Source organism: Schistocerca piceifrons, chromosome 4 (assembly GCF_021461385.2).
Source record: "Schistocerca piceifrons isolate TAMUIC-IGC-003096 chromosome 4, iqSchPice1.1, whole genome shotgun sequence".
NCBI classification, from domain to species: Eukaryota; Metazoa; Arthropoda; class Insecta; order Orthoptera; family Acrididae; genus Schistocerca; species Schistocerca piceifrons.
The window spans coordinates 797015288-797040793 of NC_060141.1; the positions used below are offsets into that span (position 1 = coordinate 797015288).

General features: G+C 41.5%; 1 protein-coding gene across 1 annotated transcript; it reads left to right on the forward strand.

Moving 5' to 3' along the window:
- Positions 1-5568: 5568 nt before the first annotated feature.
- On the forward strand, positions 5569-6321 carry LOC124796179 (gustatory receptor for sugar taste 43a-like). The gene has a single exon (XM_047260270.1). The coding sequence runs from the start codon at positions 5569-5571 to the stop codon at positions 6319-6321; it is 753 nt and encodes a 250-aa protein (XP_047116226.1).
- Positions 6322-25506: the final 19185 nt, after the last annotated feature.

Sequence of the window (25506 nt, forward strand, 5' to 3'; positions counted from 1 at the left end):
CAGAGTGAAAATCTCATTCTGTATAGATAATGTTTAGGTGCGCCATGCTTTCGAGTAGTGTGAAAGACATTTGAGGTAGACGCAGTTCTGTTGCGTTAGCAGCAGCTGTTGGCAGTTTTGGTGAGATCGATCACTTTGTTGAAGGTGTTGCTAATAGCAAAGATGCTGCCGTCAGGTTACATACGCAGCACTTGTACTGCACGGTTATTCTTCATTTCTCTCCCCGCGATAGACTTGTGACGATTTGCACAGACGAGCGGTTGATTAGGTGCAAGGTATATCATCGTCTTATTGTTTCGCGTGAGCATGGAGCGTATTACAGGGTTCTCTTCTTTTTATTACGTCCGAGGCATTGTGCATTCAGTTTCGTCACTATATCCTACAAGTTAGTTCATCCAGTATTTTGCTGGTTGTTATGAACTTACATTTGAATCTGTATGATCACTGAATTTCACGACAAATTTTCCCCGTGGATTTTGAAAGCCAAGTAGCTCAATTTCTTGCTTAGCCCCGTACATTTTTAAAATCAATATAGATCGTTTGTTTACACTTCCTCTTACTCGTTTCAAATTTCCTGAATCATTTAGTGACGATTAAGGTGTAGTCATGATGCTTGTAGCCAACCGTTACAAAGCACACGCCTTCTTTATTCATACCAGAAGATAAAACAGTTTTGATTTTACGTAGTTTATCTACATTAACAGTAATAATTTCCCCATATTTACGCGCAAATTTACAGGTGTAGGGTAAATATTTTCTGGCGTTGGTGAATACAGAAAGCTGTGACAGATTTTCCATTGCGTGTCTTCCTGTATCGCGAAATAACTTGCACAGTGTATTGTATTGATACGTTCAGTGTTCCACATTAGTTCTTGTGTATTCAATTATTTCGAATCACGTCGATTTTCAAAAAACTTGAGAAGCGCTATCAGCGTTTAGTCATTTTCTAGTACAGAGATTATTAACGGCGACCAAGATCCCGATGGCACAGTGTCACAACTGTAAGTCCGTCATTTTTGCGCACTTGTAATTTTTGTAGTATGAGTGTTTTTTCACAGCGGTTAATGTTCACTTCTACAAACTATCCTTTCCTTTCATCCGCTGCGCTATTTTTGTAAGAGTGTGCGTATGATTTAATCTGTTATTCCATCCCAAAGTCAGACCGCATTACTGAATTGTTTATTGGGCCACAATATTGTTTATATGCACAGATTCTCTAAAACAGTGTTTATAGGCATCACTTCGATTCGGAAAAAAGAGAAATGACGGCGAAATAGTGTTTTAATTGCAGTCAACCGGTAGTGTCAGAATTATAATCATCCATGACGGACGGTTGTTTACAAGACAAGAATGCGAAGCCAGCCGGTGTGGCCGTGCGGTTCTAGGCGCTTCAGTCTGGAACCACGTGACCACTACGGTCGCAGGTTCGAACCCTGCCTTGGGCATCGATGTGTGTGATGTCCTTAGGTTAGTTAGGTTTAAGTAGTTGTAAGTTGTAGGGGACTGATGACCACAGATGTTAAGTCCCATAGTGCTCAGAGCCATTTGAATCATTTTTTAACCAAGAATGCGAAACTGGCAGCGAACAGTCGGAAGCTGTCGAGAGCAGTTAATCGAAATAGTTATCAAGTGGTTTGATTTGCTTCAGCAACTACTTCTCGTAATAAAACTATTTACTCGTATCCCATGGGAGAAAATATACATCTTCTCTACAGTGTTAGGTAGCAGCTTGAATGGAAGATATTTTTCTTTTAAGGAAATTCACGATCTGATCAAAAATATCCTAACACCTATTAGTAGACACTAATATGGAGTGGTATTTTTTTTTTTTTTAAAGAATATGCCGCAATTTGACTGTGCACTTCTGTATATTTTCTGCTCTATATTTTCTTTGTACAATAATAGATTTCGGTTTTCACGCCATTGTCGAGTATAATGGCAGAAGCAGGAATGTGCACACAGTGAGACAAATAGCTAAAAAAATAAGTTTTTAATTTTTTTCAATTTTTTGCTATGCGTCTCACTATTTGCATATTCTTGCTTTTAGCGTTGTAGTCGATAATGGCATGAAAGACAAAATTAGATTGTCCAATAGAAATATACAATCAAATGGCAGTGTATTCTTTCAAAAAATACAGCATGATTGTGGCTCAGCACAATTAAAAAAAAAAGTGGAGTGTGTCCACAGTTCGCTTCTGTCGTAGCTTGCACTCTCCTGGGCTCAGATCACGACTCTGCAATTTTAGGAATGCTACTGTCGACCGACCACTGCCTCACAGCCGCTGCTTTGTGACAGGGTGCATTCGTCGTCTCCATACTGATCCTCCACTTTACGAAGAACACAACACTGTAAAATGTGTTCGTATCTTTCCGCATTTAACTTCCTCTTAAGAGCAACGAGAGGGCAACTCGCTGACCACGAACACCCCAACACCGTACCGTCCAAGGGACTGCCACAGGTTTTAGCGTGATTCATAATTCCAAATCTCTCGTGTCCAGGCGCACGCTGTCCAATGGCGTCGCTGTTTGTGTCACATCAAACGTCGCATAGCACACTGACTATACAAATGTAGGGTTTATGAGGATCTGCTCGACAGTCGTACCTGATTCTTTTCACTTTCCTAAGCACAGTCATTGTGCTGGCTGGACTGCTGTCAGCACTTTTGAACTGGGGAGGGATTTCTTCCGCTGATCTCGTGCGATTTTTTAGAATCCTCATTCGCAATGCCCGATAGACCGTGTCTGTCAGTACATGTCTGCCTGTTCTTGGTTTACCTGTTGTTGTTCGTGTTTCCACTTCACAACCCGTCACCAACAAGCGACTTGGGCAGCTTTAGAAGGGTTCAGATGTCCGTGATGGATTTGTTACTGAGATATTCCCAGTGACTGGTTCACGTTCGAAGTCACTCAGCTCTCCGCATCGACCCATTGTGCTGCTAGTGCTTCTCTGCTGACAGTACAATGTTTTCAGCCTCCTTTTACAGTGGCGGCTCCGTGACAGCTGGTTGTCAACTCCCCATAATTTAGGGGGTGTGCAATGAACTAGACATTTATCTTTAACGATTTTGTTTTATAGAATATTGAAGCATCCCCAACTCTCTTGTGGTTCCCTTTTTAGGTGCTCCACGTCGACGTCTGTTCGTAGGTACGTATCGTCGGTAGGTTTTCCGGCTTTACTTCCCGACGTGACAGCGACGACTCTCCGATGAGGTGCGGGCCTTGTGTTTTCCTATTACTGCGAGTCTTGTAAATATCGCTTTTATCTAGTAATTTGCCCGGCTAAAACTCTCCCCGTTTATGATTAAGACAGCCTGCACCACCTTTCGGACGGAGTGGGGCCGTCAAAGGGTCACAAAAATTTATATTAAGCAGTTCGTAAAACACGTAAACGTCCACTTCAGTTAGCATGTTAGTTAATGCCTACGCTTTCCGCTAGATGGCGCTGACTTACTGCTGAATTGCTTTGGTTCCGTAAAACCTTCACTGATTAGTACTAGGTAAATGAAATAAGTACAACACTCTTGCATTTCACTTTCACTCTATATTCAAGGATTAAGATGGTGATGGATGATGGTCTATTTAAAAGGTTCCTAGCCTGGAGGAATCTAAATAGTCCGCAAATGCCGATATGGACGCGCTCTACGTCCAGATTCGCAACTAACAGCATACGACACTTTCAAAAGCCCACACGTTAATATTTGAATACCGGTACCTCTGAATTCACTCGTATCAGCAGATAATTTGAGCTTCTGTCGTCTAGATGTCCGTAAAGTTCCTATCTAGCACTAAAGTCCTAAAATCCCCTTAATACTCCGTTGCTATCAACAGTCAGAGATCGTACACTACATCACTTTTAATCTCCGTAATATTCTAACAGTTTATCGTGAATCTTAACACGATAAAGTCCAATCTAATTATTGTCTCGCTGGCTGACACGGGTTCCCCGCCCTTTAACGAAACAATCAAGAAAAAAAGGCGGCGCCGGCCGCGGTGGTCTAGCGGTTTAGGCGCTCAGTCCGGAACCGCGCGAATGCTACGGTCGCAGGTTCGAATCCTGCCTCGGGCATGGATGTGTGTGATGTCCTTAGGTTAGTTAGGTTTAAGTAGTTCTAAGTTCTAGGTGACTGATGACCACAGATGTTTAATCCCATAGTGCTCAGAGCCATTGAGCCAAAAAAGGCGGCAATAATGACGATCAGGCCTTTTTATAGGTTTTTCTTCACAAGAGTTTAACGCCACTGCCTTCTCCATGACGGAGCTCCCGTGGCTTTGCTGTACTTAGACGTTAAACTACTTGCTGATATACTATAATTTTGATCTGCAATTACCGAACTCTGTTTCTACACTATTTTCCACTCTAAAAATTCTATTCTTAATTTTAAATTATTCTTTCTATAGCTTTTATCACTGTAAACTGAACCGAGGTGTTACAATATGGATCGGAAAGGTCAAGAAATGCGAACATCTGACGACATCAACATGAGCTACAACCGCATACAATTTCGCAGGGTTCTGGGTAATAGCGGATCTGAAACTCAGGGCACGCCTTCTATTTTGCTTCACTCTGTCTTTCAGTAAGATTTCAGTGCTCTGCCATAAATTATTTCCATGAACTCGTTACTGGATAAATTACATATAAAGGATATGCTACGGGTAACAGTTAGCACTCTGAATATAACAACGCACTCCCAACCACGGTGCGTCAGTCAACCAAACTGAGGGGCCGTTTATTCAAAAACTCCTCACCTTCTAGTAAAACTCCGTTGAACTTCAGATTTCCTGAAACGTGTATATACATCGATTGTAAGACAAGTATGTCTTTCAGATAGTGAATGCTGTCCCATTACCATGTTATCGACGTGAGAGGTCTTCATTAAAGGTGTCTCTGTTTTTGCCTTCAAAATACGATCGAACGTTCATTAGGCCAAGTAACTCCGTCGTTAAGTCCGGCAGCAGTATGTCTGTTGCACTAGCTGCCTATCTTCCGTGGGCTGTAAATTGCAAATGACCTCCTTAAACATGGAACGAACATTTTATGGACATTTACGGCTCTTCAACGTCATTTGCAGCGTTGTTGGTACTTCTCCACTTTGCTTTGGACACACAAGTGCGAAGTTCTTTTCATCTACTGCCAAACGTATCTACTGCGTTTTTGTGTCTGTATTGTTTTTAGTGATCACAGTCTACGGATCTGCAGTGCGAGTGTCAGCGTACAACAGCAACATCAGTAGTTTAGTTAAGTACGTACATATCTGCATTTATGTCTCCTGTGCTGTTACAGACGTAATTGTAATGCTACGAAGCACAACGCTCAAACAGAATGACGTCAATACCTTATGCAGAAAGCTATTTTCAGTTGATCAGTTACTATATAAAAACTTTGATTCTGAATACTCCAAAACCGCCAGGTTCGTGCATCGCGTGTTATTCCTACTCGTCTTATACTCAGCGTGTCTGTATGGTATCTCTTCATGCCAGACCCAATGTAACACTGATGCTCTAGTTATGATACTTTTGTTCTACACTCCAAGGAATATTGTTACGTTACAGTTTTGCACCTTTAATACGATGCTATACAGAAGATTTAAACAACTGAACGGACACTTGCTGCAGAAGTACAGCATACAATCAGAAGAAGAGCTCGACTGCGAAGTTTCGTCTGCGCTGATTGTTACTTCTAAAACCTATGTACCAAAAAGCTATTGTGAACTACTTGACAGTGAGTTTCGTCTATCAGCTCGTAGACAACGATCAGAATTACCGAAGAAACGCAAAAATGTATTCAAAGTGCATGCAGAGGTGATATATGTTGATAACTTATCGGTGGCTCATTTACAGAAGATACATTCTTTATTGGAAGACGTTTCTGGAGCCATCAACGCTGGGTACGGTGTACAGAACATAGCTGAAATAACAAGTTGCTTTTTACACATTGTAATCCTCAGTTATATAGTTGTGACAGACATACTAGGAAAGGCAACACCTTGGTTTCATGCATCTAAACGGCATTCTATCACAGTGTTGTTGTCCTTACCGTGGGCAGCTCTGTCAGCTTTTAGAATTGTCAGCATAGTGTACAGCTGTGAGGTGGTGGTCCAGGAGGCCAACCACACGGAACAGCTGGTCAATAAGTTGCTGCTGCTGGCGCCGATGGCAGACAGGGGTCGCAGTACTGGTCTGCACAGTTTCGCCCAACAGCTGAACGACAGCGGGCTCAAGTACAGCGCGGCAGGACTGTTCCCCATAGACCGGTCGCTGCTTGCGAGCTGTCTGGCCGCCATCGCCAACTACCTGGTAATCCTCGTTCAGTTTGGGATGTGAACAGCGGGGCAACGCGTCTACACGCAACACGAGCAGCAAAACGCATAATATTTATTTCTTGACACAGTACATTTACTGTGTGAGTGTTCAAATTGTTAGATTCAAGACAGTTTTTCAAGTATGTGTCGACTGCTTTTCCACGTGATGATAGACTACTGTAGAAGAAACTGCACTAACGTAATTTTTCAACACAGTGAGTATTTTTTGGAAGCTCTCTGCCGTTGTCTTCTAATAATAGTAGAACACAACTGATTGTTGCACTGGTCCTAACAGTGACATGTTTCTTTCCATACTGTGTTGAGGGCACTGTTAACCAAACTGTCGGTCGAAGCATAATTTCTTAACTTGAGGAGTCCTGCTGGTATTTCCATGATTGAGTTCATCGTCGTGGTAAGTGACACTTCATCACTTTTCCACGGAGATAGTAAATATCTTCTTGTTCCTACTTTGTGGGTGTGCGCAAGTAAAAAAAAAAAAAAAAAAAATTCATCCTGGGAAGTTTTAGTCAGTCATTACTTGTAAGGGAAAGCGGAGATCTACAGTGTGAATTAGCAAAAAATTTAACATTTTGTAGACGTCTGAGAGCAGAACGGCCGGCCGGAGTGGCCGAGCGGTTCTAGGCGCTACAGTCTGGAACCGCGCGACCGCTACAGTCGCAGGTATGAATCCTGCCTCGGGCATGGATGTGTGTGATGTCCTTAGGTTAGTTAGGTGTTAGTAGTTCTAAGTTCTAGGGGACTGATGACCTCAGAAGTTAAGTCCCATAGTGCTCAGAGCCATTTACTGAGAGCAGAATGAATATTTCATCTGGAGGTAATTACTAAATTCCAGCTGTAACGAGTGGGGAAGTACGGAAGAAAACTGGAATATGCTGTAGAACAATGAAACTACTTTTAAAACTGACCATACATAACGATTGACTCACATCCACAGGATCCTCTCAGAAAATGAAATACTTGAGTGTTGAAGTACCAGCTGTAACCGTATGGAGGACATTGTTCGAAGCGCGTCAAATGCTTTCCGTCCAAAGAAATGCAAGGAGATCACAGTGGCGATGTTACATAAAACTTAAGTAAGCCCAGGAACTTCATGGATCTATTGGTGATAACTCCAAAGAGGTAATTATCTAAACAGAACTATTTGAGAAAACATATTTTTACTTTACTATTAAATGTGGTAAAGCTGTTAAAATCAAATTTTCATTTCGTAATAGATAATTCGTAAAATCTTCTTTGCTTATTTGCCTTATTCTGAACGGCGTGTTTATTACCTGGCTATACTTTGATCCACCCGTGTTCACTGTCAAGGAGAAAATTGAGAAAACCAAAGCAACTATCTAGGACAGAGTTTATTGAAAAGTTTGTGAAACACCCAATATTAATAACAGTGTCGAGTGTAGTGTCTCTAAAGCTAACTGGAAAGTTGTGTGTTGTTGGAGGCAAAATAAATCAGCAACAATAGACTAAAAAGACTTCCTGTAAAATCTAGTCCTACCAGACATCAATGAGTGTTTCTGAATGATGACAGAATTTTCGTGCTTGACAGGGCTTCATGCTATTACTCAAGGAGAGGAAGAGAATCAACTAAAAGATTTCTTCTGGTATGAGAACTGTTCTGATGTTAACTGCGTACAAAACGTAGGGAAAGTCTGAATATTAAAATCAATATATCTGCAGTACAACAAAAGAAGAACTAACAACAAATGTGGATGATATACAGAATAATGATGTTTCAAAAAAATATCTGGTGTAAACTTAAGGACTAACAGTTTCAATTTTATCTACCTCTGCAATGTTTACTGCAATAATGTTTACTATAAATAATTGAAAACAAACCACTAACTTGTGTGAAATAAATTGAACAAATTCTTCCTGCCTCCATATATAGACTTCAGTTACCAGAATAAAATCTTATCCTTTCTTTCAATGTTTACCTCACCTGCAGCTGGTTCTTTTAATGATAAACTCATTTTTGTCTTCAAGCTGCTTGTCATTGTGTCATCACAAATGTCAGTTACTCCAAAGAGAGAAAAATCGTCTACACTAATCAACTATGCAACGCTCCAACGTTGGTGAACCTTTAATAGCGTTATAATTCATATAATTATGTTCCTTGTGGGTTGTAGATGGGCACTCAAATCGATGTTTGTTTGGATAACTGTAGAATATCTTCAAAAAATCCCAACCATGCTGCCCAGTGCGCCAGATCAATCCATTACGCAAACTCCAACTAAATCTGACCAACCGCCCTGTATGCAAGGGTGCTCTTCATTAAGTTATACTTTGTATGACTATACCAATGGTGAATAATGTTCACGCAGTTGTAATGACTATGAAATGTAGTGTAGCTGGATTTGTTGATATATACATAAAATCATTGAAACGAGTCAGAGCCATATTAGGCTCACCAGAGATTTTGATGTTACTGATTAGAGAATATTAGCGGTGGCTTCTGGACACAGACATTACATATTAAAGGTTGGTAAAAATGGTGAAAGGATTTAGTCTGCTACCAAGGATGGTTTCACAAAACAATTAGTATATGAAAAAGAGTTGCTATTATCAAAGACAGTGGTGTCCAACCTGTGGGCTACAAGCAGTAGTTTCTCTGCAACACAAGACGTGAGTATCTATCACAGGATAGGGAAAAACAAAAATATCCATAAAATTCCATTTATGTAAAGTTGTGATAAACTGGATTTTTTCAATGTGAAACTGCTGCCACACGATGCTCTTCTTTCAACAGTCCATCGCACAAATTTCTTTGCTCAGCAGTTTTTGTCAGTGTTAAGTATATTATGTGTTGAAACTTCCTGGCAGATTAAAACTGTGTGCCGGACCGAGACTCGAACTCGGGCCCTTTGCCTTTCGCGGGAAAGTGCTCTGGTCCCGAGTTCGAGTCTCGGTCCGGCACACAGTTTTAATCTGCCAGGAAGTTTCATATCAGCGCACACTTCGCTGCAGAGTTAAAATCTCATTCTGGATATTATGTGTTGCCCAAAGATACTTAGCTTCTTCCAATGCGGTCCAGGTAAGCTAAGAGACTGAACAACCCAGATCAAAGACACTGTAAATGGGACATGATCATTTATAAGACCTCTAACTGAAAGAACAAACCTTGTAAGAGAAGTAGGAAATATTTTGCTTCCACCCATTCACAATTTACCTTGCAAATTGCTGTGCCTGTCATTCTCCAACCCCTAATGTGTATTTCACGTAGCTTCTTTCTTATTATTATTATACAGTTTACTAAAATTTAACGAGGAAATGTAGTCTTTTGTTACTGCTGTGATTGGTATTATCAAAGTAATTCAGAGTACAGGCAACAACAAATCAGATACCATGGCACACAAACACGTTTCTTAAATGGCAGGCAACCTAAAATGTAGGATATAAAATATAAAATTTCATATGACCAAGCAAACTCGTGGGATTCAACAATGGGTCCAATAGTGTATTTTAAATACGACAGTATGCCATCTTAGGCACTGTATAACACTTAAAACACTTGATAATGGCACTTTGAAGCCGATATCATGATTGTGTAAGTGTAAATGTAACACTGCAAATAAACAACAGTCTACTGGCGGTACTGACTTTAAAGAAATATATTATAACTGTGGCCCCACATTACGAAAAAATTATATAATGGTGATTTGGTGATTGTTTTGAGTCTTCCGAATGATAAGAGAGTGAAAGAAAGTTAGCTCATTGCACAAAATTAAATTATATGAGCTCAATAAGCACTAAATTTCTGTACATTGATCCTGAATTGGGATTCTTTAAAACACTTTTTGTATTGCTCTTCTCTCACTTCAAAACGGTAATATCCTGATTACAATACTACACAAATGTCATTGCCTAATTAACGTATGTTCGCGTCATGCTATCTGCGTATGAGTGACCTTGTGCGAGACAAATGGATAAGAAAAAATTTGAATGTAACGTAATCTGGATGAGCAATTGATTGTCATTATCATAGACTTTTTGTGGAACGTAAACTAGGCCGCAAAACGACTAAACGGAGTCGATAAAGGTTATGAGACATTTATTCTAACATTTCAGGATGAACTTTCTTCAACTATTGTGTCGCGGTTTTAGAAGAGCGTATTTACTTTCTACCACAACTAATATACCACTGTGAGGCTTAAAATATTAAAGGGAACTTATGGGATCTATCAGTCTTTACCCTTTACCCATCAGCTACCCGTTTCGCATCAATTCCTATTTTACAACTAGCTGTTCCATGTCTTTACTGGCTGGCTGATGTACTTGCACTTACAATGCCATATGGTGTTCACTTATTCTTAATCTTGGCCTGAAAATTAATTGTTAAATACAAATCACACAGTGGATAACATGTATGCAAATTGTATGAACAACATGCAGGTGAATGCTACAAGAGAACATCCTGAGCAGTGTAAATTTTACTTCTGATTACTTATTATGAGGGTCAATGGAAATAGGTGGTGATGGTATAGGGCGTAAATCAGTGGTTGATAATATATTTTTAATTAATTCGATCTATTCCAGATGACAAACACACGTCGTGGCTGAACAAAACGGTTATCATTATCACCAAGGGAATTCTTCCTAAAATTGACTTTAATGTGAGGATTTTTTATTTGTTACCATCCCCCATGCAAAAATGCGGTTTGTAGATTGAATAGTATGATTCTGGGACCACCACAGCTAATGTACTGTCCGACAATTTGCACCATCAAGAAAGCTAAGTTAACAGCAATCATTCCTTCGTGAGATTAAAACGATAAAAGCCCAAATAAATAACATTTTTGGACCTACACATTATGGCGAACACTTTACTTGAGAATATCTGATCCAGTTCCGGATTATTAAGACTTACCTGCCAAGGTCGCGGAGCAAGCCATATTCGAGCAGTACTAACTGAGTCCAGAACTGCAATCGGCTTACGCATTGTCCGTTAGCCTGCCTGAGACTCTATCAGAGGAGAATCAGGGTCCACATCCTGCGCTAGACGTAAAAGTAGGTCTCCTTCTGCTGGTCTCCTTCTGCTCAAGGCAGCCTCTCTGGATCCCCTGTTAAACATGGTGATTTTATGTTGATTTCCACACTACGTTTATGCAGACATATCTGCATTTTCGACGTTTGAGGTAGCGTCCACATGTACTATTACGATTTATGCTAATGTCTGAATTTTTTAATTTCGGGAATTAATTATTTGAATTCTATTTTCAAGTTGTGCCATCAACTACACTCCTGGAAATGGAAAAAAGAACACATTGACACCGGTGTGTCAGACCCACCATACTTGCTCCGGACACTGCGAGAGGGCTGTACAAGCAATGATCACACGCACGGCACAGCGGACACACCAGGAACCGCGGTGTTGGCCGTCGAATGGCGCTAGCTGCGCAGCATTTGTGCACCGCCGCCGTCAGTGTCAGCCAGTTTGCCGTGGCATACGGAGCTCCATCGCAGTCTTTAACACTGGTAGCATGCCGCGACAGCGTGGACGTGAACCGTATGTGCAGCAGACGGACCTTGAGCGAGGACGTATAGTGGGCATGCGGGAGGCCGGGTGGACGTACCGCCGAATTGCTCAACACGTGGGGCGTGAGGTCTCCACAGTACATCGATGTTGTCGCCAGTGGTCGGCGGAAGGTGCACGTGCCCGTCGACCTGGGACCGGACCGCAGCGACGCACGGATGCACGTCAAGACCGTAGGATCCTACGCAGTGCCGTAGGGGACCGCACCGCCACTTCCCAGCAAATTAGGGACACTGTTGCTCCTGGGGTATCGGCGAGGACCATACGCAACCGTCTCCATGAAGCTGGGCTACGGTCCCGCACACCGTTAGGCCGTCTTCCGCTCACGACCCAACATCGTGCAGCCCGCCTCCAGTGGTGTCGCGACAGGCGTGAATGGAGGGACGAATGGAGACGTGTCGTCTTCAGCGATGAGAGTCGCTTCTGCCTTGGTGCCAATGATGGTCGTATGCGTGTTTGGCGCCGTGCAGGTGAGCGTCACAATCAGGACTGCATACGACCGAGGCACACAGGGCAAACACCCGGCATCATGGTGTGGGGAGCGATCTCCTACACTGGCCGTACACCACTGGTGATCGTCGAGGGGACGCTGAATAGTGCACGTACATCCAAACCGTCATCGAACCCATCGTTCTACCATTCCTAGACCGGCAAGGGAACTTGCTGTTCCAACAGGACAATGCACGTCCGCATGTATCCCGTGCCACCCAACGTGCTCTAGAAGGTGTAAGTCAACTACCCTGGCCAGCAAGATTTCCGGATCTGTCCCCCATTGAGCATGTTTGGGACTGGATGAAGCGTCGTCTCACGCGGTCTGCACGTCCAGCACGAACGCTGGTCCAACTGAGGCGCCAGGTGGAAATGGCATGGCAAGCCGTTCCACAGGACTACATCCAGCATCTCTACGATCGTCTCCATGGGAGAATAGCAGCCTGCATTGCTGCGAAAGGTGGATATACACTGTACTAGTGCCGACATTGTGCATGCTCTGTTGCCTGTGTCTATGTGCCTGTGGTTCTGTCAGTGTGATCATGTGATGTATCTGACCCCAGGAATGTGTCAATAAAGTTTCCCCTTCCTGGGACAATGAATTCACGGTGTTCTTATTTCAATTTCCAGGAGTGTATTTACATACTTCTACTTCTCTTACATCATTATTAGATTTATATTGGCTAAACATACTGAACTGATGATGCGTAATATGTCAATCAATTTTCAAATTTCAACGACACACTATGGAAAATTCGAACCAGGCCGGAAGAAATGTTGCAAACGCATTGAGTTACGTAGTAATGAAGAATAACTTAGTGTATTAATTGAAATTGTGCAGTTATTCATTAGATTACCATCCCATTAAGCTTGTGATGAGAGGTGTAAACAAATAAACTTTCAAACAAAATTCAGTCTCATGAAAAATACACTTAGTATATGGATTCTAAAGTAACGTAGGTATGTGTCAGGTGTGTCCAATATTTTCTGTTTCTTTCATATATTATATATCAATTTGACAGCTTAAAAAGGAACTAATAATATAGTCCAAAGAGGATTAGTCTGGACCTCTGTAGGAACACGACATTCACTGTTACACGGCAGTCATACATTCTTACTTAAAACTGGAAAACGTCCCAACTTACTACAAATAATCTGGACTACGCTACTGATAAAGAGTATGTCAATCACACCTTTTTTTAAAAAATCTTTCTAGTAACAGTATATCTTATATGACGTCAGCAATGTTTACATTCTCTACCTTCTTATCGAGATACGAACCACAACCGTTCTAAATGCGTATTCATCAACACTATTAATGGTATCCTCATTTTGGGGTCTCAGAATATGGTAACCCTATCATAAGCCGACATCACTAAACTATTCTCTTGGGCTGAAGGAACGCATATGCAATGGTCTTGAAATGTGGTTATCAATTCTACTTTCATACAGTATGATAAGGAGGGTGAGGAAGACAAGCTGCAGCACAAAAAATAAATAAAGAAACGCGAGTGCATTCTCCATCACTACTGATAGCAGAACTCAACGGTAGCGAAGGCAGAGAAGATGGACTTTGGTATGGCGGAGCTGGCAGAAGAGGCATCTTTTCTCTTTGGGTGCAAAAAGAGTACAAGTAGTGACTGTACCCAACGAAGGCTGCTACAAACAGCGTCTGACTCATAGTGAGCGGCTGATCTTAGGCTGGGCATCCTACTGCCTGTGTAGAAAGTGACGGGAAACTACCACATTAAATTTCCAAGCAGTAAATGGTATGTCTTTCCATGTGAAAGATTCCGGAGCTAAAACCTACCCTCATTCGGATCTCCGGGAGTAGACATATTTGAAAGGAAGAAAGGGACAGTGAAAGAAGGAAAGATAAGGATTGGAACATGGAATGTGAGGTCACTACTGCAAGCAGGAAAGCTAGAGATTGCAAAACAGGAGATGAAAAGGAACCGATTAGATACCCGGTTTGTGTGAAATGAGATGGGGAGAGAATGGGGAGATAGAAATTAGAAATTATAAGCTCTTTTACTCAGGGCAAATCAAGAGTGGTGAAAACGGAGTAGCAATACTGATAGGGCAAAAGCTGAAAAATAAGGTAATGAAGGTACAATACATTGATGGTAGACTGATGATGATACGACTGAAGGGTAGTTCAAAAGATCTGGTGTTAATACAGGTATATATGCCAACCAGCCAGCATAGAGATGACGAAGTGGAAGAATATTACGAGAAAATACAAGAACTCACCAAGAAAGAAAATAGGAATGCCTGCGTTATCGTCATGGGGGACTGGAATGCAGTGGTGGGTGAAGGAAGAGATGAAGATGGAAAATTTGGATTAGGAATAAGAAATGAGGGAGGTGAACGACTAATTAGATTCTGCAAAGAATATTCATTAGCAATGAGTAACGCATTATCTGAATACCACAAAAGGAGATATTACACATGGATTTCAAATTTGAATAGGGGAAGGGTATCGGTTGGACTACATCCTGGTACAAAAAAGGTTAAGGAACTGTTTGAAGAATGCCATAGCTTATCCAGGAGCGGATATAAATTCAGACCACAACCTAGTAGTGGGAGAAATACAAGTGAAGTTGAAAAAAGTCTGGAGAAGTAAGGCAAAGGAAAGACTAAACATAGAAAGACTAAAGAGGCAGGCTACTCCTTGAACTTAAGGATGTGAGGAGTTTGTCTGCAGCCTACACTTTTTGAACGTACAGCATATTTCATTTAGTGCTGTGTCACGTTTTATCCTGTTGTGATAACATCTACTTACGACGTCAAAACGTACGGCTTCAGTTCATATGAGTAGCCCAGATGAAAAAGCCGCTGAATGCATTTTTGTCGATTTTCAGTTGAGTAAAATACCGTATAGGTTTTTCAGCGCCGACACGATGGAATATGTCTCAGGGTGCAAAGCCCGCTATAAACAGTTGAAATTGGCAGTAATAAATCGTGTTCGGTTACAAAATCCGCTAACTGTGCGTTGTCTTTGGGTGCAAAACACACTAAATGCCCAATCTTTGCAAATCCCGCCAAGTTCAGTAGGTATGGCGGTCGCCGTGCTATGTCCGGATGCAGGGAACGCCAACTAGTATCAACTTACCAATATAGACATTCAAAGCTATGTTTCAGTTTTTTACGATTCGAAGGGATAATTTTCTTATTCCGAATTAGGTTGGCTGCTCTGCAGCGAACGCGTACCCAACAATAAAGCTCTTGCTACCGGTGCGTTGTCGAAATTTACGCCGGTATAGTTCAGCTGATCAGTAGCATGTTTGTTGACTTTTTTTGTTTGAACGTTTTGAAGAAAATAAGTGATTCTTTGTACGATTTAAATGCAGAAAATGGTACAAAGGAAATGGGAGTAACTGAAACAGTAGGGATTATTCAAGAAGTCGAAACCACCGTCGTAGTGACCAGAATGAAACAGAGGGTGACCGTCCCTTCCGGAAAAGGAAGAGACGTCTTGATCAGTGGAAAAGAAATGTTTACAAAACAGAAAGGTAAGAACATGGAAAGTAATACTAAACCAATGTTATTCAGTGAGTACTGTGTTGACACTAATTGTTATAAATATACGTTGAAGAATTAGTCAAAGTTACTGGTAACTGGCATTTCCATATTCGGAAAGCCAAAAAAATCTTGTTGACGAAAACCAAAAACAAGAAGATTTGTCTAGTTCGTGGAGAGGTCTTCTACAACTTTGAATCTGGAGAGGGGAAAAAATTTCAACAAAGGAAATGACCCAACACCAATCAAAGCTGGTGTAAAACTTTCAGGAACCAAACTCGGAGACGTCAAAAAGCTTTTGGAGCTCCACTTTGGTGAAGACTGTACGACCAACGACAATCTACAATTCTACACCGAGGTATTAGACGACCAAGAAGGCACTTCTAGAGCCGCTCCTGCCGCTGCCATCTGAAGATGCCGAAAGCGATTTTGAGCTGATGATAAGAGTTGAAGTTCACGTCACTTAAAAGCAATTTTGAGCTAATTTCATTTTCTAGAATTTTTTGTTGCTGTTTTAACTAAGATGCACCTTTCCGCCAGTTTTATTATTTTCTGAAATTTTGCCGATGTTTAAGTTAAATGCAGTGTAGAAATAATTTTAGTTTTTACACTATCGCGTGATGTCAAAAACGCCATGGTGTATTTTTTTAAAAACAAACCTAATGTTGAGCATTCATACCTGTCCTCTTTTTGACGTTAAGTATGTCAGTTTTTTCAGTTAGAAGAATTTCACCTTTGTATTTTTATGTGCCAATTTTGTAGAATTTTTAGACTTCTCTTTGAAATAAAACGTATTCTGTTTATATTCCACCTTTCTGTTTTCCCTGGCTTACCGCAGAAGAGTGTATTTTGCAACAGAATGTTTGTTTTGTAATTGGATAAACATATTTGCAAAACCCGCTAACTGCATAAATCCGGCACAAAAAGTCCATATTTCAGCTAAGATTATAAAGTATAAAACACAATAGCAGATTTCAGTTATTAATACCGTGTAATTAACTTTTTTTTTACTTTTTTTGGAAATGAAATGAAGTCTTTAATAGTTTGGATGGGACGATTTTTTCGCGATTGTCTGAGTTTCGCTTATCATGCAGTTAGCGGCTTTTGCATCTGGGCTACTCATATACCCCATATCGTATGTTATTTTTACCAGGTTGTGTTATCGTATCTTTATTCTTCTGGAATTCACTTTTTCATCATGCCACGGGAGCTATGAAATACTCAGCTGCAAACGTCTTCCCCGCCATATACCTCACCCGCGAGCCATCGGTTCAACTTCTATCAGTAACATTCGTATATCATCAAGTGACCTTTCTTGCCTTCATGCCTTCGCTTCCATGCAACATGCAGCAGCAGGGTGGAGATATCGAAGTTAGGTAGTCTGCGCTAATCCATGGACTCTTATTGTACACTAATAGGATTATGTAAATGGAAGCTGACGGAATTGATTATTGCTCTTGAACCCAAGTGCGATATACCATGCGTGGTGACTTAGGGGTTCAGTATGAACGATGTATTAGCCCATAGTTGGCAGGAGGCTCAGCTGCAGGCACAAAACACGGCCCTCCCAGTGCAGGTTTAGTTTTTCTGCCAGAGGCAACGGTGGCGAACATAATTCATTGTTAATAAAAATTATCTCTGCTGTGCTTATGACGAGCAAGATAAATTAATGTACCGAGCTCGTTAGTATCTTGTGCATTACCTTCTCTTTTTGCCTTTTGTTCCTTTCTGATAAGAGATGTGTGAAGATTTATTATTTAAAGCTATACCACCACTATTAAAGGATTACATAGCCAATCACATTAATGTAACCACCACATCTGGTCGATCTCTGTTGATCCATCGTGGACAGGGGTATCGGCTGGTTACGTAATTGTCAATATCAACGAAATTCTCCAACAGCCGTGTAACTGAGGTGTTATTTTATTTTATTTTGACGGCTACCTGTTTCGGCATTCCACTATGTCATGGGGCCTGAAGAGGGCATACTGGAGTGCCGCAACTGGTAGCTGTCAAGATAAAATAAAATAACACCTCTGTTATATGGGTGTTGGAGAATTTCATTGATATTGACAATTACGTGTGGTCGGCGTCAACCTGCAATAACTGCCCACAGACAGAATGTGGCAGCACTAGCAGTGGAGGATAAACACGTCTGGGGACGCAGAGGGCAGTGCAGGTATCCTTGTAATGCAGAAAAAGGTCGATTTATCAGAAATTGAAAAGGGCGTGTTCATTGGCTTTCAGGTCTTTCCGATACAGGTATGTTTGTAAACTAGTCGTGTGTCACTATCGTTAAGTATACCATGCATGGGAAAACAGCACTATCCAAAACTGGCGCCAAGGCAACTGTATTGCATGAGTGCCATATATGACAAAGGTAAGTGACAGTTGAAAGATGTGTACACGTAAATATACGTGCAACCATTGATCAGCTAACCACCCAAATGAACCAAGCAGCTACCAACAGGATCCCTTCAACAACCATTCAGCAAAAGTTGCTCTGTTCAGGCCTCCGCAGCAAGCATGTGGTTCATGCCCTCTTGCTGACTGCTGTTTATCGGCGATGATGGCTGGAATTAGCACACTGGACGCCGTAGGTGGGCTTTTCAGGTCAATCACGTTTTATGCTCAATTGGACTGAAAGCAAACACCCTGCAAGTGTCGTAGGAAGGGTCCAGAGCGTTGGACGGAGCATTGTGGCCTGAGGAACGTTATAGTGGCATCCCTGGATGATCTCGTATTTCTGAAAGGCACAATACATCTGCAGGGCAATAATTTTCATTTTAGGACACTGTGCTTTGTTGCCAAATTTATTCAAGACGTCGGTTCTCCCTGGGGAGGACCTGTCTCCTCATCAGGGTAGTAGATGCAGCAGTGTTGGAATGTTGAAGCCACCTCCCACATTCTTCCCCCTCTCACACTTTCCCTTCCTCCCCCATTTCACGCTGTCCCCCCCCCCCCCACGTCCCTCCCCTCCCCCAATTTTGAAATTGAGGGAAAAGACTCAGTCCGCACTGAGCTGCTGGATGTGAAGGATGTAAGGTACTGTTTCTGTTTAGTTATTTTGTTTATTTTTAAGGGAGTTATACTGATGCTGGAATGTCCTACAGCTGCCAGGATGCACTCATAGCGTAACAAAGTCGTTGCTATTGTGCTGTTTTTTAAAATTTGCTCACTGATCAGTGGATTATGTGCCTCTCATTCTATGATCCACTGGTACCACTCGCAATAGACGATTCTTGTGTTGTAGTTTCGTAAGCTCTTCGATACATTGCTTTTTCTTTTTGCTGTAGCACGTCCAAGCAGTGTCTGACTAGAACTTTGTATGAGGGTGGTTTGAAAATTTCTTGGAATTACTACGAGAGGGCAGCACCAACACAATGAGTTGTTCACATGATATTCATTGGACTGTTGCCTGTAAACACGTGCCACATCAGTGTTCTTGGAAGAGAGCTGTGGTGCTGATGTGGCTCCATTGTTGTTCCCATGTAGTGATTTGCGAACATGGAAAAAATCGAGACTTGATTATGTATTTTGTAACGAAAGGTATGAAAGCAAAGGACATTCATGCCGATTTCCAGAATACACTGGGAGACTCTGCTCCTTCATATTCAACTGTTGCCCCTGTTTTACGGCAGTCATACATTCTTACTTGAAACTGAAAAACATCCCAACCTACTACTGATGATCTGGGGTACACTACTGACAACAAATATGACACTCACTCATTTTTTCTTTAAAAAGAATTCTAGCAACCGTATATCTGATATGACATCAGCAATGTTTACATTCTCTATCTTGTTATCGAGACATGAACCACACCATTCCTAATGCGTGTTTATCAATATGATTAACGGTATCCTCATTTTGGGGTCTCAGAATATGATAAACGTACTACAAGCCTACACCACTAAACAACTCTCTCGTGTATAAGGAACGAGTATATAATGATCTTGAAACTTGGATATTAATTCCACTTGCATATAGTATGATAAGGAGGGTGAGGATGACAGCCTGCAGTACGAAAAACTGCAGTACGAAAAATAAGTAAAGAAGCACGAGTGCATTCTTCTTCACTACTGACAGCAATGAAAAGTCTGGTATGGAATAGTAGCGTATACTGCACTCAGACTCCTTAAACAGTAAGTGTGACTTATTGTCCCCTATTATTGTGGTCACAGACAAAGTATCGAAGTTAAGACACCTTGTAGAGGACAATGTGTGTACGTGCGCGGCAGCCATCAGAACGCAGCATTAGCAGAATTATGCAGGCGCGGGCCGCGTGTGGCGTGGTAGCGTTAGCCAACTCATCGAGAACCTTCTAATAAACAGGCCGTCGCGTAACCGGCGGATTCATCAGCGGCCTGCATTATTTAAGAGCATCAGAGGTGGGCGTCGGCATTCGGTTCGACCGATTGGTCATTCGGTCGCCCTCACGTCGTCGTCATCAGTGACGCTGTCTCCGAGGACCGGTCGGCGGGAGGCGTTGCCCGCTGCTGCACCGGCGACTCCCGGCGTCGTCACGAACTGCCGCGTCTGCGAGCTGGGCCGCACCTCGTGCTGCTAACCTCCTACTGCCTCTGCAGCCGCTGACCGAGCGTTCCCCGGACTGCGTGCATCAGATCGACTCCACCACGACACGAGCGGTGGGTCTGAGCTACCGGAAAATGTATTCGGAGAACCAACAATAAAGAGGGAGATTGCTAAAAACAGCCACCCTGACCACGTCACCCACTCTGGTCATCCTATTACAGCCTTAATACACGTTAAAATCACAGAAATTTTGATGAAAAATATTTTAGAAGTTTCCTGAACAAATATATATTTCAGTTGAAACATAATCTAACATATAAAACATGAAGCCAAGTGGACAAATGAATTTAAATTTGGTCAGGAGAGCTTTATGATGATCCGCACAGTGGTCGGCCAAGAATCATTTCAAAAGTGCACAAAATGATCTGGAGGATCACGGATTGAAAGTGTGTGAAACTGCTCACGCTTGCCAGACGTCATCTGAAAGGGTGTATCACTTTTTAACTGAAGAATTAGGAATGAGAAAATTATCTGCAAGAATAGTGCCGCGACTCTTGATGCTGGATCAAAAACGCATGCTGTCGCCATGGCAAAATTACATGAACTGAGGTACGAATTGTTGCCACACTTGTCTTATTCACCTGATATGGCTCAATCAGACTTCCATCTCTTCCCAAAATTGAAAATTTTTCTTGGTGGACGAAGAATTACTTCAAATGAAGAACATAGTAGGAGTTAACTATTATTTTGCAGGCCTGGACGAAACTCATTTTTGAGATGGGATCAAGACACTGGAACATAATTGGACCAAATCCATTAATCTACAACGAGACTACATCGAAAATAAAAAAGTTTCAGTGATGTAATTACTTTTTTTTCTATTCTGTTCTGAGAACTTTTCAAACCACCCTCATCACTTCTGTCTAAGCTGGTCATAGGCTGTGCTCCAGAAATGGACAGCATAGAGCACACTTTCTGCAGGACCTGACCATCATTTTGCAGGACAACGCTCAAGCACGTAAAGTCCAAGCTGTTACTGATTTGTTTGACCGATGGAGCTGCTAAGTGCTATACCACCTACTGTACTCCCCTGACTTAAGCCGTCATGAGTTCAGCTCGACTTCTAAACTGAAGGAAAAACTTCACGGCATTCGCTTCAGAAGTGCTACAAATTCGTAAAGCAGTAGATGGCGCCACTCGAACTGTCAACAGAATTGGCACTGCTGAGAGTATCCTACGACTTTCACATCTCTGGCAACAGGTTATACGCAATGCTGGTGACTGCTTTGAAGGTCAGTAAAACTTTGAAATACGTATCTATTTTGTAAGAGTTCTAAACAAGTAGTTGCCACTATTGAAGTTCCAATTCGCGTACATTTCAATCAATTGGCTCTACAGAAAGCTGGGCATTGCATGGTGTAGGGTATGATGCTTCCACAACAAACACGGAGTGGTGGAAACAGAAGACAGAGGCGGTGTTTCTTATTGACAAAAATGTGGAAGACATCCAGCATACGGAAATTGAAAGAGTTTACAGCACTGTGGAGAATTTCTAAACAGCTGTCTCAAGTGATGACCTTTACACTTAATCTCATGTTCCACAGAGATGAGTTAGCAGATGACTCAGTGTTTAATTTTCAGAGAGACCAAGAACATTGATTTCTCATTTGGCACCCAGGTACATGGTCACTGTTTGGTGTCCTACGTGTTGGTTATTCTCACCTCTAAATCTCTGCACACTGCATCTTTCATTTTTATGGCTTACAATGCATAACCACAAGTGGCATAGGGTTTATTCTGGAGGACTTAAATTGGTAGAACACGGATAGTATGCACCATTAGTTGTCAAACACTAGTGGAGGAATGGAATGACTTTCATAAAAGCAGGCTGGCTAGTAAGTACTCTCATTTTCTTTGCATTTCCCTCAATTATACGTACTTCCATAATTTTAGCAATTTTACTGGGATTCCGTAATTTCAACACATTTCAGCAAATTTCTGTGGCGTGCAGTGCAAAACGGCACGTGGAACAAGGGGGTATACTACAGGAATTAAACCAACAGAGCACAGATATTGTGTACCATCAGTTATCAATCACATCGGTGGGAGAATGGAACGATTTCTGTTGTATTTAGCTCATTTTTATGTATTTTCCACAAATTTTCGCAATTTTAACCAAGTTTTCCATAATTTAAATCCATTTTACCCGATACCTCGGGTTCAAAACCACTGCTGCCGACGGCTTGCCACGTTAACAGAACGTCTCATCGCGTCGATCTTGTGTTGCTGCAATATAGTAAAGCAATCGAAACATATTTCCACAAGTCCATGACGCTGTTCTCTGCGATGCAATCGAATATAGATGTTTTCGAATTGTAGCTGGTTCTCGCAAACGATGGTACTTCCCACAAGTATTAACCATTTATCAAACAGACATAAACCGTACCCTATTATGGAAATTACTCTTTTAAGTACAGTTAATGTGCTATATTTCCGATAAATAAATCTGGAGCTACACAACATCGAAGTCATGAAAAGAGAACTGGGGTAAATGGCGAAACAGCTGTAATTGGAAAAAGAAGAGACAATTACAAATGCACGAGCACGGTTTGTTTATGGCTTTAAACATTGTGTATGGGACATCTGGTTTCTACAGGGGGACCATTAGCATTTACAGTGAACAGTAATGGAAACTGAGCATGTATTCGAGTTCTGGAGTTCTGGGCAAAATCTGTACAACAGTGTATTCTGGGGAGGGGGAGGGACGGGGGGCGCTGAAGGAGGAGGGGGAGAAGCGACTGATGTTACATACATATGTCTTAATATTGGAAGAAGAGTGTATTATAGACACATGGTGTCAAGACGAAACTGCAGTATCACCCCACACATGAGCAGCATCACCTAATATTGGACCATGATGTCTGTTGCACCAAGAGCTCCCGCCACATGCAGTTACACATTGGAAGCCACAGAAACGAAATCATCTCGAAAAATGTAGTGTTGTACTAATGTTGACTGTGTCCAAAGATTTTGCCCTCTGGACACTCATTGAGGGTAGCATTTCCAGTCATCCTGAGTGACATTTAAGTGCTGGATTTTCCTAAGAAAGCCATTGAAGTCGCCACTACAGGTTGTGAAGTACAAGCTCATTTGTGATGAGGTCTGACTTTCCAGTATACACGCATCTTTAGGTTCCCATCCATTTAGAACTTTTCGACATTTAGCAATTTGCGTAAGGGGTATTGCTCTTTGTATTATTTTAATCAACATCACACACGTTGGTAATTGACGGGTTGTTTAGCAATGATATAGAAATTGAGAAATATGCTGCAATGTCATTGGCTGAGAGCATCACGGGATCAACGCAATGAGAAATTTTGTTGATGTGGCAAGTCGTGAAGAGCAGTGGTTTGAAACTCGAGAACTTGGGAAAAATGTGTTAAAATTATGGAAAATCTGGTAAAACTGAGGTAACTGATGGAAAGTACGTAAATATGAGGAATATATCAAAAAAGGAGGGTACTTACATGTTCGCCTGGGTGTGTGTAAATCATTCCATTCCTCCACCGATGCGACTGACAGCTGATGGTGGACACTATCCATGATCTATGGGTCTAAGTCACGCAAAATACACCCTGTTTCACATACGTTTATCCACTGTAAGCGATAAAAATGAAAGACACAGTGCTAAGAGATTTGTAGGTCAGGATAACCTACATCTAGGACACTGAAGCACGGATCATGTTCCTTGCATGCAGCATATCGAATCAATGCTCTTAGTCTGTTCGAAAATGGAAGACTGAGACTTTCTCTGTCCCATCATTGTGCAACATTAGATTAAATGTAAAGGCCATCACATTCAACATCTGTCTGGAAAAGCTCCACAATGCTGTATACTCTTTCAGTTTCGATATACTGCAATGTCTTCCACATTTTTGTCATTCACAGATTTCTGTGAAAGCCAATGGACTGTAAGTGTTAATGTCAGTTTAGCACCTAACGTAAATTTCTAAGTTGTGTTATGAAATGAGAACAGTGAAGTACACAGCTTTAGTCATACACTGCTTGGCTGTGTAATAGCAAGAAAAAACAATATATGAAACTGCTTACGAAACTCCAACACAGGAGCCCTCTACTGTGACTGATAGTCTGTGGGCTGAGGTCTTCTTCCAATACAGGTGACGAAACTTTACACAGGTCTGTGGAAATGGCTTCGATCACATGTTCCAGTGGACCAATACATGTATATGTAACGAGAGTGCCACCACATATCCTCGATCTCAACATGTGGATGGTAAGTGTCTTCGATATACCAGAAGAGGGAGATGCAGTATAATTGTTACCGAATTCTCTACCAGGTGATGTTAGAGAAGTTTTATAGTTCACGGTTTTATTCCATTGGATGTTATAAAAATAACAAGGAGAGAGAAAGATGCGAAATCTAGCTTGCTGTCGAAGGTAAAAATGACTTTTCTTTCTGACATGCAAATAGAGAAAGCGGAAGATACTGTTCTGTATTGCTATTTCATGCATCTGAAATACATGTAAAACCCATGTGCAGAGCAATTTATTTACAAGACTTCTACACAGTCTAATTTTGAATGTTAGGAATGCTTTCAACTATGCCATATTGTCCATCAAATGGAAAGAAATCTGTTGTATTTGTTCTCATGGAATCATGTTCCCTTATCATCGAAAATGTGTAGTTTTAATGGGGGGTCGGTTACAAGAGGTAAGGCGACGTTAGATACAAAATTCCATTGAAAATTTCCATCATGAAACACCTTATAACAGATGTTCTGGTAGACTGAATGTCTTCAGAGATTAATTCTCAATTTTACTTCGATGAATATTCCAAAGTAACAAGAACATTCTGTGGTTATCGGCAGTTTTCACGTCAAAATAGTGGAAGTTTTCGATATATTTAGGACGTGTCATCGATTTTATGCACAGTAGAAGTGTTAAGACATGTGTGATAGGTTAATACATGTATCAGATGTTTTATTATACAGCTCCGAACTCTGCAGTTTGCTTATCCATCATCAATGTCAGTACCCTAGAGTGATTGCGTAGTTTTATTCAGTTGAATGTTACAAAATAAGGAGGAGG

What these genes read in the sequence shown, in the direction of transcription:
- LOC124796179 (XM_047260270.1), top strand. Translation starts at nt 5,569, where the DNA reads ATGCTATACAGAAGATTTAAACAACTGAACGGACACTTGCTGCAGAAG.